This window comes from Phalaenopsis equestris, unplaced genomic scaffold (assembly GCF_001263595.1).
Source record: "Phalaenopsis equestris unplaced genomic scaffold, ASM126359v1 Scaffold000333, whole genome shotgun sequence".
Classification (NCBI taxonomy): Eukaryota; Viridiplantae; Streptophyta; class Magnoliopsida; order Asparagales; family Orchidaceae; genus Phalaenopsis; species Phalaenopsis equestris.
This window is the reverse complement of record NW_018164775.1, coordinates 485594-504080: the sequence shown is the minus strand read 5'-3', so window position 1 is coordinate 504080 and position 18487 is coordinate 485594. Positions and strand designations below refer to the sequence as shown.

The window sequence follows — 18487 nt, the reverse complement described above, 5'->3', positions numbered from 1 at the left end:
AACTGGACACCCTAGAAAACTTAAACTCGTTACGTCAAGGAGCTTGGAGCTAGCGCAGTGGGCAGCACGGCCATCTTCAACAGCAGAACATGACTTCCCCAGCAAAACATTTTCCTTTTCCTAGAAATTAAATAACAATCCATAGGTTTTTGAGGTTGTTTGCCTAGCGCAACATAAATCCTCCACCTTTTTCTTTAGGCATTTGTATAGCTCTGCCGTACGATTTAAGCCCTAAACTCGTTCTAGGTTCCGAGGTTGTCGCCTGATACGACGTAAACCCTCATATCTTCTAGGCAATTTGAGTGACCCTGTCACGCAAATATAAGCCCTAATTAAATAAAATTGGCGGGATAAAACACTTTAATATTTTCTTCTCAAAATTGGAGCCAAATCATAGGATAGACTGGGAAGTCACTGAGGTTCTCCTCAAGATCTGTGGCTTCCCCTAGTTTCTCTTCATTTGGATTCTTTAACAATGTTCCAGATTTGAGCTTTTCCCCTTCACACCTCTTCGTCCGATTTCGTTGTAAAGTCCTATCCTTTTGACCTCTTTGAAGACATTATCCCCTGATTTTTATCGAGAGTTTTCTTAGGTGACTTCGGTCATTTGAGATGTAATTAACTATAGGGGCTTGCCCTTATAGGGAGCTTTTCCGAACCCCGCTTTAAATAAACCCTATTTAATTATTTGTATTAAATAGGGGAACTTGTCGGCAAATAAAATGGTTTCGCAGACCCAAACGGATGTCATATCTTTCTTAGTTTATTTGATCGAGCTTCATCCTCAGGTCTTGTGTTTATTCTTCGGGGTAGATACAGGATTTGAGGTAGAGCGCTCTTTCATTTAAACTGTGAAAAATATGAGGTCAGTTTGATTTCGTATTTTTCTAAAATTATATATATATATATGTAAATTAAAAAGTCCTTCCGAAGCGGGTGACGGGATTTCGATTCCGGCGACCGACAGCTTCTTACGGGCGACCCCCAAACGTAACTCCCCCCTTTTTAAACGCCGACAATGTTATTAGTAAAATTCAGGTTGCTTGGTTGAAGTGGAGGAATGCTTCAGGTCAATTGTGTGATAGAAAAGTACCGCTTAGATTGAAAGGAAAATTTTATAAGACGGTGGTAAGAACTGCGATGCTCTATGGCGCTGAATGTTGGCCTTTAAAAGAGATGCATAAAACTAAGTTAAGTGTTGTTGAGATGAGAATGCTTAGGTGGATGAGTGGTTTTACACTTAGAGACAAAATGTGAAACAAATATAACGGTGATAGGGTTGGTGTAGCTCCAGTGGCAGACAAATTGAAGGAGTCGTCTTAGATGGTTTGGTCACATTAAACATCGACCATCAGTGATCGTGTTGGTGTAGCTCCAGTGGCGGACAAATTAGATGAGTCGTCTTAGATGGTTTGGTCACATTAAACATTGATCATCTGATGATCTGGTTAGGAAAGTGGATGTTTTAGATTTAACTTATGTTAATAAAGGCAGAGGTAGACCGAGAAAGACTAGGGCAAATTGTATAAAAAATGATTTTAATTTATTAAAATTAAATGAAAATATGACACTCACTAAAACGCAATGGAGAAAAAGGATTCATGTAGCCAACTCAACTTAGTGGGTTAAAGGCTTGCTGCTATTGTTGTTGTTATTGTTGATGAAATACATTTATATATAGATATTTGCCCACTTATGCAATAAGGTATTATATACTGCATGCATCAGGAATGAAATTTGCAAAACGAATAGAAACTTTTAGCTGAGCCCGGCTTGAAGAGTATTTGTGTAAGGTTTCTTGCAATTACCAATTGTCTTTTGCCCATTCAAATCCATCAGTATCCACAATATGCAAGCTCAATGCATGTCTTGAAGTAGGAGATTTATTTTCAAAGCTGCCAAAACAAGAAAATTGAATAATGTGCTGATATTAATTAAATACTAATAATAGAAAGGATTGGAGAAGCTTCACCTTTGATGTATAAGGTCACCATGTATAACGACTAAAGTGCCCGCTTTTACTTCAAGCGGCACAAACTCCTTTTGATTATAGGATGGCGAATTACGATCAAAGTGGACGCCATTGTCATCTCTAATAAATCTCCGCACAAGGCCGTCTAAATTAGAAACAGAAGCAAGGTTAGAAAGCTAAATTTAAATTTACAAGATTACAACAATTAAGAAAGAAGAAGAAAAGGTCATTATACTCTTGTGTGATCCTGGGATAGCCCAAAGGCAACCATTAATTATGGTTGCATCTTCTAATGCCAACCACAACCCTGTGCATGATGGAGGCTCAGTATAGAGAAAAGAATTATCCTGATGTGGTACCACTTCGCCCCCAATGCCAGGTTGCTACATATAAAATATGAATATTAGATAAAATGGGTTGTAAGCCGGACAAACTTTTAAGAAAATAATTCCTATAAGTCTGTTAAAATAGTCTCATGAAAGCAAAATAATTTCTTTCAGATCCAAATGAGTCTTGTAGAGAACTCAAGACCATATAATCACAGCAGAAAAACGACAATTAGAGTTATCAGAATTGATCCTTAAGAAGGCACCTTAAATATATACATTGACTGAATAACCACAGGTCTCTTGTATCCTAATGAACAAAATATGCTTGAGATCTTTTCTGAGTTCGAGAATTTATTGAATATAGGATCAATTTCATGCAAAGCTGCAAAACAAAAAAATCAATAAGCTACAAAGAGAGAGGAAAGGGGTGTGCGCAAACATAAATATGTAAGCTAATATTCCTATATCCCAAACAATTTTGAATGAGAATTGAGCTAAAATGAAATAAAAATCTCTGTGAATCAATCAGCCCAATGTGTAAGAAACGGTTATTTTTTCAGTCATCCACAAAAAAAAAAAAGGGAAACTCAAGAATTTGAGATCATCTTTAGGGATTAATTTATGAAAGGCTATCAAACATGGGCACTAGCAAATTAATCACTTAAAGCATTGTATCCATTTATTCTTACTGATGAGAGTAATACCATGAAAGCATATTGTGCATGTATCAAAAAGTATAATTGAGCTCGCTGGTAATGCCATCGAATTATAGATCTAAAAAGAGCTAGGAAAATTTTATAAAAATATGAGTGATAAAATATATTCATAAATTCAGACATAATACAAACCTCTAACAAATTGGTGGCAAACTTAGTGCAGAATAGCAACAGCATTTAAAATTTGTACTTAATTGAGTAAAATATGAGCTCCACAGTTTCACAATTTGTATATATCCAAGTATAGAAAATATGATCATAATGATATTGTTTGTTTGCGGCAAGACCTTTAAATATAAAATTAAGGCCATAGATGATGACATGTATCTTGAAAACAACCTAGCATCTAATTGGATCATTTACAAAATATATGAACATAAATCAAATATGCAAAAAAAAAACAAATTGTTCAATTAGCAGCAATATATTTTCATACTAAATAAAAAAAAACTTATGGAATTGTCAAGAATATCATAAGATACTCCGAATTTTTCATTTAACTTGAGCCCTCCTACGCTATACAACTCATTATCCTGATAGTTTTTTTTTTTCCCCTTTTTTCGAGTCTGCTACATTCCTACTATAAAGTTTCATAGCATGCTGAAATCACTATACGAGTAAATAAAACATTTGCACTGCTCTCATGATTAAGTTTTAAGATAGAAAGGCTTAATTTATAACATCTATCATTTTAAATAGCGATCATAGGTCACACACATTGAATAATGTTGTTTATTCATGACTCTTAATTATGACATTAATGGCATACTTTTAATATTTTCATGCCCCTTGGAAGGCCTCATCTTTCTTGTGCAGTAGGATAGACCACCATAAGGAGATAGAAAAATCTGATCAAGAAGATCAAGAGGAGGAAGAAAATTCAGCAAGGAGAGGAAGGAGTGGAGAGGCTTTAGAATTGAGGGAGAGGTCTTGTAGAGAGAAAGAGATCTTGGTGATTCCTCGATGTAATGAGCCTGTAATTCTTCCTTTTGCTAGTGAATTTTGGTAGCGATTCCCTCCGTGGATGTAGGTCTAAGGACCGAACCACGTAAATCTTCTTGTTCCTTGTCGCATTTCATTTCTTGCACTTTTCTTTCTATTTTTCCCTGTTTCTTGCTTGTTGTTGTCTCCATCTCCTTCGACATCCAAGAACCGCACTAGGGAGGAAGAGGCGTCTAGAAGTTCTGCAAGGGAACTCGGCACTTATCTTTCCTTCCTAGTTGCAGGTGCTTATTCGACAGTAAGGAGCTGAAAGAAGCGTTCGGTAATTCCAGCAGGGAATTCGGCGCTTTATTCGTAGAAGGAAGGAGGGGTTCGACACTTCTAGCTAGAGTTCGACATAGGCATTCCTTGGCTACAGGAGAAGATCGACATTTGGCTATAGGTGGGATTTAGCTGTAGGGTGTTCCGCTGTTCACCTTCTTGAATTGCAGTCCGTGGAGTTCCATTCCTACGAATTACAGGAAGTGTGTTCTATTCAAAGACAACAAGGCTACAGGCGCTCGACAAAAACAGCCCATGAGAGGCTCTTGTTGTCCTGCAGCAAGAAGTTCAGCAATCCTATTCTTGTTGGCCGCAGCAAAGGTGTTCCACGACAGTCAAAGTTTCTGGGCTACAGTCCTTCGGTTCTTGGGAGTGCAGCAGATTTTATTTGGCAATTCTGATATTCAGTTCTTTATCATCTAACTCAATCCACTAGAGTTCTTTGGAAGGTTTTCTTTCAGGTGTAATTGGAATTTCTTGAAGGATTCTTGACGGGGCAAGATTTCACAACAATTGGCGCCGTCTGTGGGAATTCCACCTACGACAATGGGCTCCGCAAAATTTGACATCGAGAAGTTCACGGGAAAGAACGACTTCGGCCTGTGGAGAGTGAAGATGAAAGCCTTGTTGGTGCAGCAAGGCGTTGCAGAAGGCTTGCAAGGCTCGGCGACATTTCCGACCGACATGACCGAAAAAGAAAAGAAGGTGATTCTTGACAGGGCGCATAGCTTAATAATCCTGAGTCTTGGCGATAAGGTTCTGAGGGAGGTTTCGAGGGAGACAACGGCTCAAGCACTTTGGACCAAACTCGAGGCCAAACTTGAGGTCCTCTATATGACGTATATGACGAAATCTCTGGCGAACAGGCTCTTCTTGAAGCAGCGTCTATATTCTTTCAAGGTGCACGAGGAAAAATCAGTCTCTGAGCAGATCGATGATTTCAACAAGATTATCGACGATCTCAAAAACATTGAGGTTAAGATGGATGGCGAGGATAAGGCGCTGCTACTACTAAATTTCATTCCTAAGAGCAACAAGCATTTCAAAGATGCGATGTTCTATGGAAGGACGCAAACAATCTCTCTGGAAGATGTTCAATCTATGATCAGAGCCAAAGATCTCCAAAAGAAGCTCGAGACGAACGAAGAAATTAGCGGGGACAGTCTTATCATTAGAGGAAGATCAGACAAAAAAGACTCAAGAAACAATTAAAGCAGATCAAGATCAAAGAAATAAAAGAATGACAGAAGTCAGTCGACAAAAGGATCTTACAAATGTTTTCAGTGCCATAAAGAAGGTCACTTGACTGTCTGGAGAGGAAGAAGGAATTTCAAGAAAATCTTAAAGATCCTGGAGAAGCAAGCATAGCCTCGGATGACTATGATTCAGCTGAAGCACTAGTGATCACCGAATCGGAATTCAGCAATGAGTGGATCCTCGACTCGGGGTGCTCTTTCCACATGTGTCTTCACAAGGACTGGTTCGAGACGCTGCAACTGGCAAATGGTGGGTCCGTACTACTTGGAGATAACAAGACTTGCAGGGTGGTCGACAGTGGAACAAACAGAATCAAGAAGTTTGATGGAGCCGAACGAATACTGCAACATGTCAGGTACGTTCCCGAACTAAAAAGAAATCAGATCTCTTTAGGTATTTAGGTACGCTGGAGTCAAGCCTGGAGTCAAGCGGATACTCGTTCAAGGCAGAAAGTGGTTGCATCAAAGTAGTCAAAGGCTCCCTCATCGTCATGAAAGGAGTTAGGAAGAATGGTCTTCACTCCTTAATTGGAAGAACGGTAATTAGCGGCATCTCTAACGCAGTACGATCAAAACCCGACAGGACTAGACTATGGCACATGAGACTGGGGCATCATGTAAGTGCATGTAAGTGAAAGAGGCTTACAAGAACTGTCCAGACAGAACCTGTTATGTGGAGATCAAGTCAGTAAACTAGAGTTTTGCGAACAATGTGTGTTGGGGAAGACTACCAGAGTGAAGTTCTCCACCGGAACTCACACATCAAAGAAACCACTTGATTATGTACACAATTTATGTACACAATGATCACCACTTGATTATGTACACAATGATCTATGGGGCCCAGCCAGAACTCAAACTCATGGAGAAGGGAGGTACTTCATGTCTATCATAGCAGGAAACACTAGGAAGGTATGGGTCTTTATCCTTAAAACCAAGAATGAAGCTTTTCAACGATTCAGAGATTGGTTAACTCTCAATGAAAACAAGATGGAAGCAAAACTGAAGCACTTAAGAACTGACAATGGCCTGGAGTACTGTTCAGAGCAGTTCGATGAGTTATGCAGGAAGAAAGGCATTACGAGACACAAGACAGTCCGGAACACTCTTTAACAGAACGACTTGGCTGAAAGGATGAACAGGACTCTCTTAGAGAGAGTGAAGTGCATGCTCTTAAATGTCGGCCTACCCAAATCTTTCTGGGGTGAAACTGTGTCAACCGCTTGCTATCTTATCAATAGATGTCCATCGACAACTATTGGAATGAAGACTCCTTTGGAGTTGTGGTACGGGAAACCAGGTAACTATGAAAATCTCAAAATTTTTGGATGTATTGCATATGCTCATGTTAGACAGGATAAGCTGGAAGCAAGTGCTTTAACGTGTATTTTCATCGGCTATCCACCTGGAACCAAAGGCTACAAACTGTGGTGTCTAGATCAACAGAAATGCATCATCAGTAGAGATGTGGTATTCGATGAGTCCAAAATGGCAAACATGCAAAGCTACGTTACCAAGAACAGTGCTACTAAGGAGGATACTCCAATTGAGGTGGAGCTGCAACATCAACAAATCTTGATGGATCAAAGGACTGTTGCAAACAATCAAGATGAAGCGGCAGAAGACCAACAAGAAACTGAACCAGAAAGCAGATCAAATGACTATAGTTTGGTGAGAGATAGGCAGAGAAGAAACATCAAACCGCCAGAGAGATATGGTCATGCAAATTTGATCTCCTATGCATTGAGCGTCGCAGAAGAGATAAAAGAAGCAGAACCAAATAGCTACAAGGAAGCTCTAAAGAGTAAAGAGAGACACAAGTGAGAAGATGCTATGGATGAAGAGATAGCTTTCCTGATGAAGAACAAGACTTGGGAACTTGTGGACCGACCAAAGAACCAACGCGTCGTTGGTTGTAAGTGGACCTTCAAGAAGAAGAGATAGCTTTCCTGATGAAGAACAAGACTTGGGAACTTGTGGACCGACCAAAGAACCAACGCGTCGTTGGTTGTAAGTGGACCTTCAAGAAGAAGGAAGGCATCCTATGCAGCCAGGAGGTCAGGTATAAAGCAAGACTTGTAGCAAAGGGGTTCACACAGGTAGAAGGAATTGACTTGAACAAAATCTTCTCGCCCATGGTAAAGCACTGCTTGATCAGGATAGTTTTAGCACTAGCGGTTCAATTCAATTTGGAATTAAAGCAGCTAGATGTTAAAACTGCATTCCTACATGGAGAGTTGGAAGAAACCATATTCATGGAACAGCCAGAGGGGTACAACACTCCTAAAACTAAGGATAAAGTCTGTTTGCTGAAGAAATCTTTATACGGACTGAAACAAAGCCCAAGGCAATGGTACAAAAGATTTGATGAGTTTATGCTGAGGATTGACTTCGTCAGAAGCAGCTGCGACAGTTGTTTCTACATGAAGAAACAAGATGATATAAGTACTTACTTACTCCTATACGTGGACGACATGTTAGTAGCCAGCAAAAGCAAGAAGGAAGCCCAGAAAATCAAAGGTATGCTGAACTCAGAATTTAACATGAAGGACCTAGGACCTGCTACAAAGATCCTAGGGATGAAGATTACAAGAGACGGGAAAAAGGGAAGCTTATTCTTGTCTCAGAAGTCATACACTCAGAAAGTTCTGGCAAGGTTTAACATGCATGAGGCCAAGCAGGTTTCAACACCAATTGGTCAACACTTCAGATTGTCAAACTCTCAAGCCCCTGAGAATGAAGATGAGAAAAGATACATGGAGGGTGTCCCCTATGCCAGTGGGGTTGGTAGCATCATGTATGGGATGGTTTGCAGCAGACCAGACTTGGCCTACGCCGTCAGTATCGTAAGCAGATTCATGGCAAATCCAGGACAGGCTCACTGTGAAGCTCTAAAATGGATCTTGCGATACTTAAAAGGTACCACTGATTTGGGGTTGCTCTTTAAAAGGCAGGAGGACAAAGATGAAAAGATAGTCGGCTACGTGGACTCTGATTATGCGGGAAGCATTAACACCAGGAGGTCACTAACCGAATTCATCTTCACCGTCTTCGGCACTGCAGTCAGTTGGAAGTCTAACCTTCAATCCGTGGTGGCTCTCTCAATAACAGAGGCTGAATATATAGTTGTGACTGAAGCAATTAAAGAAGCTATGTGGCTAAAAGGCATGGCTAAAGAACTTGGTGTATGTCAGAAGATTATAACTGTGTTCTGCGATAACCAAAGCACAATTCACCTAACTCGGAACCAAGTCTTTCACGAAAGGTCAAGCATATAGACGTGAAGCTTCACTTTGTGAGAGATGTTGTAGCCAAAGGTTCTATAGTTGTGGAAAAGATTCATACTGAAGATAACCCCGCCGACATGTTAATGAAAGTTTTACCGACTGCTAAGTTCAGATATTGTCTGGAGTTAGTAAATTTCACTGGGGGCTAAGGGCCCCATCCGGGCTAATTTGAGGGAATATCTAGAGCGTTTTAATTAAGAGTCAAGGTGGAGAATTGTTGTTTATTCATGGCTCTTAATTATGACATTAATGACATACTTGTAATATTTTCATGCCTCTTGGAAAACCTCATCTATAAATAGATGAGGGGTCTTGTGGGGTAGGATAGACCGCCATAAGAAGATAGAAAAATCTGATTAAGAAGATCAAGAGGAGGAAGAAAATTCAGCAAGGAGAGGAAGGAGTGGAGAGGCTTTAGAATTGAGGGAGAGGTCTTGTAGAGATAAAGAGATCTTGGTGATTCCTCGATGTAATGAGCTTGTAATTCTTCCTTTGTGCTAGAGAATTTTGGTAGTGATTCCCTCCGTGGATGTAGGTCTACGGACCAAACCACGTAAATCTTCTTGTTCCTTGTCGCATTTCATTTCTTGCACTTTTCTTTCTATTTTTCTCTGTTTCTTGCTTGTTGTTGTCTCCATCTTCGACATCCAAGAACCGCAGTAGGGAGGAAGAGGCGTCTAGAAGTTCTGCAAGGGAACTCGGCACTTATCTTTCCTTCCTAGTTGCAGGTGCGTATTCGACAGTAAGGAGCTGAAAGAAGCGTTCGGTAATTCCAGCAGAGAATTTGGCGCTTCATTCGTAGCAGGAAGGAGGGGTTCGACACTTCTAGCTAGAGTTCGGCATAGGCATTCCTTGGCTACAGGAGAAGATCGGCATTTGGCTATAGGTGGGATTCAGCTGTAGGGTGTTCCGCTGTTCACCTTCTTGAATTGCAGTCTGTGGAGTTCCATTCCTACGAACTGCAGGAAGTGTGTTGTATTCAAAGACAGCAAGGCGTCCAGGCTACAGGCGCTCGACAAGAACAGTCCAGGAGAGGCTCTTGTTGGCCTGCAGCAAGAAGTTCAACAATCCTATTCTTGTCGGCCACAGCAAGGTGTTCCACGGCAGTCAAAGTTTCTGGGCTACAATCCTTCGGTTCTTAAGAGTGCAACAGATTTTATTTGGCAATTCTGATATTCAGTTCTTTATCATCTAACTCAATCCACTAGAGTTCTTTAGAAGGTTTTCTTTCAGGTGTTCTTGGAATTTCTTGAAGGATTCTTGACGGGGCAAAATTTCACAGCAAATAATTTAGTGGAAGACATCCATTAATTAAGGGGTGTTTGGGATCACTTTTTAATTTTAATTTTTTAATTTTTTAACTTTTATTTTGTATTATTTATGTTGTTGCTTAAAATGAACATATTTAATATGTTATAACAAAGTTTTTAAAAACAAATTAATTTATTTTTGAAAATAAAATATGTAAAAAATACTCTAATCAAATATGTTTTAAAATAAAAGAAAAAAGAAAACAAAAAAAATAAAAGAGAACCCAAACAAGCCCTAAAATATCACTTCTAGCTCTTTTTTAAATGCAATTAAATGAACACTTAAAGAAATTTATTTGATTTGCATATACATATAAAAAGAAATTTATGAAACATTGATCTCACAACCAGAATCACCTAACTTTACATGCTTAATATGTGCTCGTCGTATCAAATAAAATTATGGACTTGCTTTTTTAGTAGTTTCATGTGTAGATAGATCAAATGGTTCTTTTTGTTTTTTATTTGGACACTTCACTGAAAATTGCGGAAAAATAAACTTTCATAATAGCATACTACCAAACATAATGCATACATATGGTGTAGATACACGAAAATGCATCACTACCGGTAAGACAACCACAAACCATGTCCAACTTTATTAATGGAGAGCTCCTTTGGTTGCCTCAAATTGCCATCATTCCCAAATGCTTTCTCTACAAATAAAAAGTAAAAAAATTTAAAAAAATTTTAAAAAAAAAACAAGTTTCTGAAAAAGGGTTTGGCACTTGAAGTAGTAACATATTAATTAGTACTAACAACCGATAAAAAAAAGGCTGAAAAACAGAGGTTATAAGATAAGTTTCAAAGATTGACATCAAATATAGTACACAAAAATATGATTAGGAAAAAAAGCATTAGAATAACAATGCATCAATGAGTATATTTTACTCCTAAGGATATCAAAAAAAGAGTGGGAAATAGACATAAGACATTATGTGTGTTTCCAAAATCAAATAGAGAACCCCTTAACATGAATATATCTAAAGAATTAACCTAAGCGTACTGTAGATGAGACTAAGTTAGAGACTGCTCGACTAAAAATAGGAATAAATTCAAGTATGATTTTTCAAATCTTGTAGATCCATACACAATATATCATGGAAGTGTTAAATCTTGAAAATTTTTTATCATGATTGATGTTGAATCTAGAAAAGTACCGCTTAGACCGAAAGGAAAATTTTACAAGATGGTGGTGAAACCTGCAATTTAATACTGTCATTGCCAGATCCCAAATCCGGGATGTGAAAAGTGGAGGGTTGTGTTAAGTAGTCGACAACCAGCATAGGATTTGTTGAAAAAATCATGATATGAATCTTTTTTATCATTATGTACATGTTAGGGCGCCTCTTAGAAGTGACGCGTTGTATGACCTGGATACAGTGAAAAGTGTGCAAGGGCCGCTACACCGACGCCCTAGTGTAGTGTCAAACAAGCAAGAGTTCCCACATTACAGACGGATGCGGGTAAAGAAGTTAGTCCATGAAACTAATACTATGATAGGAACTTGCAATATAGATACTCTCACAAGTAAACTAATGGAATTAATTGATATTATGATTCATATAAAGATAAATATCTTATGTATTCAAGAAACTAAATGGTTTGGAAAAATTCTAAGTAGACTGATAGCTTGGGTTTTAAACTTTGGTATTCAAGGAAGAATCGCACTAAAAATGGTGTATGAATAAATATAGATAAGAGTTTAAAAGATAATATTATAAAAATTAATAGAATTAGAGATAGAATTATAACCTTTATGACTGTTGTTAATATTAAAATTTTTAATATTATAAGTACTTATATTCCTCAAGTAGGTTTAGATATAGTTTCTAAAAAAAATTCTAAAATGACCTATCAGAATTAATACAAATGACACCTCTTGAAAAAAAAAATTATTGGAGGAGATTTAAATGGACATGTCGGTAGAGTAATAGAAGCTTTAAAAATATTCATGGTGACTACGGTTTTGAAGTGATAAAGGAAGAAGGTTGAGTCATATTAGATTTTGCTTTAGCGTGTGATTTTGCTATTGCTAATATTTTATTGAAGAAAAGAGATGTGTATATTATTACATATAAGAATAGATCGAATAAAACATAAATTAATTATTTTATTATGAGAAGCAGAGATCGTCGAGAATTCAAAAATTAAGAGATCATTCCAAGTGAGAATTTAAGTACTCAATATTGGTTATTAGTTCTGAATTTTAAGATAAAGAGTCATAAAATAAAGAATATTGGGAATCATTGTCATAGAATTAGATGAGAGCGCCTAAAAGACACAAATAAATTAATTTTATGAGTAAATTTCAAGATGTTAATATTTGGGATGTTCATGAAGAAGCAAATTCCGTATGAGATAAATTAACAAACATTATTAAATAAGAGGCAAAAGATGTACTTGGAGAATCAAAAGAAAAAGTTTCTATAAATAAAAATAGTTTGTAGTAGAATAATAATGTGCAAGAAAAGATGAAATATAAGAAGTTATGTTATCAAAATTGGTTTAAATGTAAAAGTTTAGAGAACTGAAAAAAAAGTATAAAATAACCCGTAAAGAGTCTAAGAGATAATGTGACGCTTAAAATTTTGATTTTAGTGATCTTTATAATATATTAAATACTAAAGAAGGTGAAAAATATATGTATAAACTAGTCAAAGAAAGAGGAAAAAAAAGTTAAGATTTAACTAAGTAAAGTGTATTAAAAATGAAAATAAAAAAAATATTTTTTAAAAAAGATATTTAAAATAGATGGGTGAGTTATTTCGATAAATTTTTCAAAGAAATTTCTGAAAATATGATTAACCTTAGTGATTTTAATATCTTTAATACTAATAAAATGTTATTTTTATCATTGCATTAATAAAAAAGTTGTAGAGGCTTTAAAGAAAACCAAGAGTCAAAAGTCTGTTGAACCTGATGATATCCCAATTAAAGTACAGAAATATTTAGGAGATTTGGAGTTTTTTGGCTTACTAAACTCTTTAATATTATTTTTAAAACTAAAAAAAAATGTTTGAGTGGAGAAAGAGTATTTTGACCCCCATTTTGAAGAATAAAGAGAATGAAAAAGAGTGAAAATTATAGAGAAATTAAGTTGATTTGCCATACTTTAAAATTATGGGAGAGAGTAATTGAATATAGGTTAAGACACATTCCAAAAATTTCTCATAATCAATTCGAATTTATGTAGGGCATGTCTACCATGGAAGCTATACATTTATTGAGGGTTTGATGGAGAAACACAGATAAGGAGGATCTACATATGATTTTTATAGATTTAGAAAAAACTTATGATAAGGTTCCGAGTGATCCTTTGGAGAGTTCTAGAGAAGAAAGGCGTTGATATAAATTATATTAAAGGTATTATAGAAATGTATACTAGATTGTAACTTGCGTTTAAATAGGGGGATTGACCAAATATTTTTTTATTCAGTTGAATTACATCAAGGATCGACATTAAGCCCATAACTTTTTGTTTTAGTTATGGACGCTCTTACTGGACATTTGTCGGAGGATGTACCTTGTTGTATATTTTCGTTGATGATATCCTTCTTGTGGATAAGATTAGAGAAAGAGCTCAAGAAAAACATGAACTATGACGGTCTACAATGGAGTCTAAAGGCCTTCATTTGAGTAGAATTAAAACTGAATACATGAAATGTAATTGTAGTAGCAGTAGCTCTAGTGACAGAGTTGTAACTATGGGTGATCAAATTATTAAAAGGTGCGAACACTTTAGATATCTCGGGTCTATTGTCCGAAGTAATGTTGATATAGATCGGGGCGTTATTAGTAGAATTCAAGTTGGTTGGCCGAAGTGGAGGAATGCTCCGGACCTATTGTGCAATAGAAAAGTATTGCTTAGATTGAAAGAAAAATTTTATAAGATAGTGATAAGACTTGCTATGCTCTTTAAAAAAGAAGCATAAAATTAAGTTAAGCGTTGCCGAGATGAGAACACTTAGGTGGATGAGTGATTGTACACTTAGAGACAACACACGAGTGTAGCTCAATTGGCGGACAAAATTAGAGAACCGTCTAAGATGGCTTGGTCACATGAAACGTCGACCATCTGATGATCCAATAAGGAGAGTGAATGTTTTAGATTCAACTTATGTTAAGAAAGACAGAGGAAGATCAAGAAAAACGTGGGCATATTGTATAAAAAAATGATATTAATTTATTAGAATTAAATGAAAATATGGCACTCAATAAGATGCAAAGGAGAAAAGGGATTCATGTAACCGACCCACTTAGTGGGAGAAATGCTTCTAGTTGTTGTTGTGGTGAGACTTGCAATGCTCTATGACACAGAATATTGGCCTTTAAAAGAGAATAAATCAAAGTTAAGTGTTGCTGAGATTATAATGATTAGATGGATGAGTAGCTTGATACTTAGAGACAAAATGTGAAATGAATATATCCGTGATAGGGTTGGTGTAGCTCCAGTGGTGGACAAAATTAGAAAGAGTCATCTTAGATGATTTGGTCACATTAAACGTAAATCATCTTATGATCCTGTTAAAAGAGTGGATGTTTTAGGTTCCACTTATGTTAAGAAAAGCAGAGATAGACTTAGAAAGACTTGGCAGATTGTATTAAAAAAATTAACTTAATCTATTAAAATTAAATAAAAATTGAATGTTCAATAGGACGCAATGGAGAAAAAGGATTCATGTTGCCAACCCCACTTAGTGGGATAAAGGTTTGCTATTGTTGTTGTCGTTGATGTTAAATCTAGATAAATCCTAGTAAATTGTTGTCCAGTTAGTTTCAAGATTTAGGATTTAAATGAAAGAAATTAAGGTCGTGAGATGAAGGGATGTAAATCAATTAAACATACTTCCCCCAAGGTTTATTAAATTTAGGATTTAGCCTAAAAAACGAAATGAAAACAGGTTTTAAAATGCTATCAGGACTTATGTGGCTTAAAAAAAAAAACTTCCAAGCAAGATTTAAGCTAAATCATGGCTAAGAAAGCCACCAAGCAATCATTAACGGGTTCATGAAAGAGAGACTTATACACCAACATGCTTTCACATACCAAATTTGTTTGCCCCAAACAACCAAAATACTAAATTCTTTGGACTAAGAAATCGGACGAGTTTACTATCTTCAGGAAAAAGCAATACAAAGGGTTAAATTTTTAATTTAAAAGTACTAGCTAAGGATATAAAATGAAAACAATTATGATTGATAAACATCTGACAAGCTCCTTGGTTTCCAAAACTAACTATAAATTTATTGAGCAATAGAGGAATGCAGAAACCTTCAAAGAAGAACGAAATTTTCTCTGCACTCTCAAAGAAGTAATCATCCGTAAGCTGCTGCTGTCATTATTAAAAAAAAAAAAAAACTTAGCAGAATCAAACTCCACTGCCGTCTTCCCTCTTACGCCCACCATCCCACCACGCACCACCAACGCGACGAAATAACTAAATAAAGCACAAACCTGGTTCTTGGTCGAAAAGATGGAAGAGGAAGAGGGTGCATCGAAACCGTCAAGTAGCTCTGCCATGCGATTCCTCATCTCAAGGACCTCGTCAGAGCTATAGAATGATTCGATAACCAGAAACCCTAAGCCCACAGAAATCGGTCGCAATCATTATTTCTCCGGAAAGGAGAATCGTTACCTAACGACTCGCGGAGAAAAAAAAAAATTTAACGAAGATTTTAATACCATTGGAGTCGAAAAAGTTGAGCTGCTCCTTGCTTAAACTCCCGATCAGCCCCATCGCTTTCCTTGAGAGCAATTAGACGGAAGCTTGAGGTGTTCGTCGGAAAAAATAAATCAACAACTCCCCGGCAGCACCGAAAATTGGGAGAATGGAACGAGGACGCCAAGTTCTTACTAATCTACTTTAAGACAGATTATGCAAATTAATTCACCGACTAAATGATCCGCTTTTGTGACAGATGCAACCCCCCGTCGAACCAGAGACTACGGATAATCTAGCCAAACAGAGATGTTGATCTGTCTATCTCCCCAGCCCAACTCAAGAGTTCAACATGGGCAACTGTCTTATAGACGCCCATGAGATTCCTCACAAAGGGCTGAAAATTTATAATAACATACTCCACAAATATCTTGAATGACCCATCGTTATAGAATAAGCTATCTATCGAATTAGAGCATTTTACTCTCTGCCCGATAGTCTAGTGTTGTTATACTGGTAGGACGTCCTCATCCAGAGACCAACAAGACAGTCATATTAGAATAATTGATCAACGAAGCCAAGTCAATCAAGTCAGTCTTGCCGACCCGAACACCATCAAAGGCCGACTGACAACCCCGCTTCAAAACAGTGAGACGAGCAAGTCTTTTGTATAACGCTTCAAAACACCATCAAAGGCACACTGATTTTAGCCGACCTAATTATAAGGTAGCTGAAAAGTAGGAACATACACATAAATTATCGAAAATATCTTATATCACTCTCATTAAAGCAATGGTAAACATGTAGCTTAACATATTGTACTAACTCTCTATAAATATGAAAACCATTTTATAAGCAAAGGCCATTGGATAAGACTAGTCAATGTTCATTACCAGATATCTCTCTCTTTCTCTTGTTTGACGCTCAACTCCTTGGGTGTCATTTATGGGCAGATCAGAATTCAACACTATGATTAATAATTTGAGAAATTTAAATACACAACATAAAATTCTTATATACTTACATGTTTAACACTCAAATTTGATACTTATATTTATAACACTTTGGTGTCATAAAACTTATACATGACACTGTGTATTTACATAAAATAATAATAAATTAATTAGTGTGATATTTTTGTTGCGTTGTTAGAAATTTAAGGGCAATGGATGCAAAAATAAAAAATCAGGTGTGTTAAATATGTAAATACATATGAATTGTTTTGTATACTGTTGTTGAATCCAAATCTATCCGAGAGAATGCCCAAGGGGTAGAGCTAATCGTTCGAATGGGAGAAAGGAGGGGGAGAGAAAGAGAGATATTTGCTCCCGAGGGGCAAAGGGAGGTACTCCCAGGCTCTTTGGCTCCTTTTATTACTTAGAAAAGGGGTGGTCACATAAGAGAGGAAGGGGAGAGAGATCTCCTTACATGGGGTTGAGAGGGAGAGTCTCGGGCTTTTTACACACGCTAGGGGTCCTCTATTTATAAGAGTGAAAAGGAAGGAAGGGGAAGATTACAATTATGCCATTGCTTTTATAGGGGTTGTAAGGGGTACTTCGGTCCTTCTATCGCCTAGATCTGAAGAACTAGGCCTTGGTGCCTGCGGAGTCCGTCGATGTACTGGAGCTTTTCCATCAGCAAGGCACGTCTGCGTCCAGTGGCGGTCGACTACAGGTGGTTAGTCGGTTGCTGGTTGGTGGTTGGCCAAATGTGGTCGGCCAATTGGAGGTGGTAGACCGATCAACTGTTGGTTGTTGGTTGGTTCAGTTTGGTCGGCCGACTGGTCAGCTTCAGGTGACTGGATAGTGAGAGAGCAAACTACTGGTGCGATTCTGACGACGGTTCCTTTGGCCTGGCGAAAACGCTTCCTTTGGCTCGGCGAGATAATATTTTCCAACTATACAACTGTTATGTATATAAATGCCCCCCTAAATATTATTTGTGTGTGAAATTTTATGACAAAAAATGATATTAGTATTATACAAAATATTTAATAAAAGACTCTGTAATATAAAAAACATGGAGATATTTTTTCAAGAAAATTTTTTATTTAAGAACTTCATAAGAATATTATGGAATCAAAGACAATTAAAATAAATTTACTATATATTTTGAATAGTATTGATACATCCTTGACAGATTTTGTCAAGTGTCACGATACTTGATGTAATTAACATTAATTTTGAGATATTTTTTGAATAAGAAACATTCAAACTCAAAGTAAAAAACATCTAGAACATCGATTTCAACAAATTTATAGTCAAACTAATCGGCTTGACGAGATAGACCCATTAACATCAAAATTGGTTCACTCCGAGTCAAATCAAGCCCAAATCAAGCCATTAAACTACATTTGATAAAAAAATTATGAGTACAAGCATTATACCATTCACTAACACAACTATAATAGCAACAACAACAACAACAACAACAACATTAATCCCACTATGTGGGGTCGGCTACATGAATCCTTTTTCTCCATTGTGACCTATTTAGTTTCATGTTTTCATTTAGTTCTAGTAAATTAAGATTAGTTCTAGTAAATTAAGATCAAGATCATTTTTTATACAATCAGCCCAAGTCTTCCTAGGTCTACCTCTGTCTTTCTTTACACAAACTGAATCTAAAACATCTACTCCCCTAATCGGATCATTAGATGGTCGACGTTTAATGTGACCAAACCATCTAAGA

At 36.9% G+C, this 18487-nt stretch overlaps 1 protein-coding gene across 4 annotated transcripts in view; it reads right to left on the bottom strand.

The window, feature by feature from the left end:
* The window catches only part of LOC110025823 (phytanoyl-CoA dioxygenase), a 26227-nt gene extending 10095 nt beyond the window's left edge, over positions 1-16132 (bottom strand). The window contains exons 1-8 of one of the 4 annotated variants that reach the window (XM_020726486.1): positions 15820-16132; positions 15592-15716; positions 15409-15466; positions 10721-10789; positions 2565-2683; positions 2208-2355; positions 1973-2117; positions 1809-1895 (exon numbers count right to left, since the gene is read on the bottom strand). In XM_020726486.1, the coding sequence (XP_020582145.1) occupies positions 1809-1895; positions 1973-2117; positions 2208-2355; positions 2565-2683; positions 10721-10789; positions 15409-15466; positions 15592-15716; positions 15820-15874 (806 nt within the window). In that variant the 5' untranslated portion in view covers positions 15875-16132. Of the gene's footprint in view, positions 1-1804; positions 1896-1972; positions 2118-2207; positions 2356-2564; positions 2684-10720; positions 10790-15408; positions 15470-15591; positions 15773-15819 lie in introns of those variants that run through there. The other 3 variants (XM_020726485.1, XM_020726487.1, XM_020726488.1) reach the window with 3 other exon arrangements.
* Positions 16133-18487: the final 2355 nt, after the last annotated feature.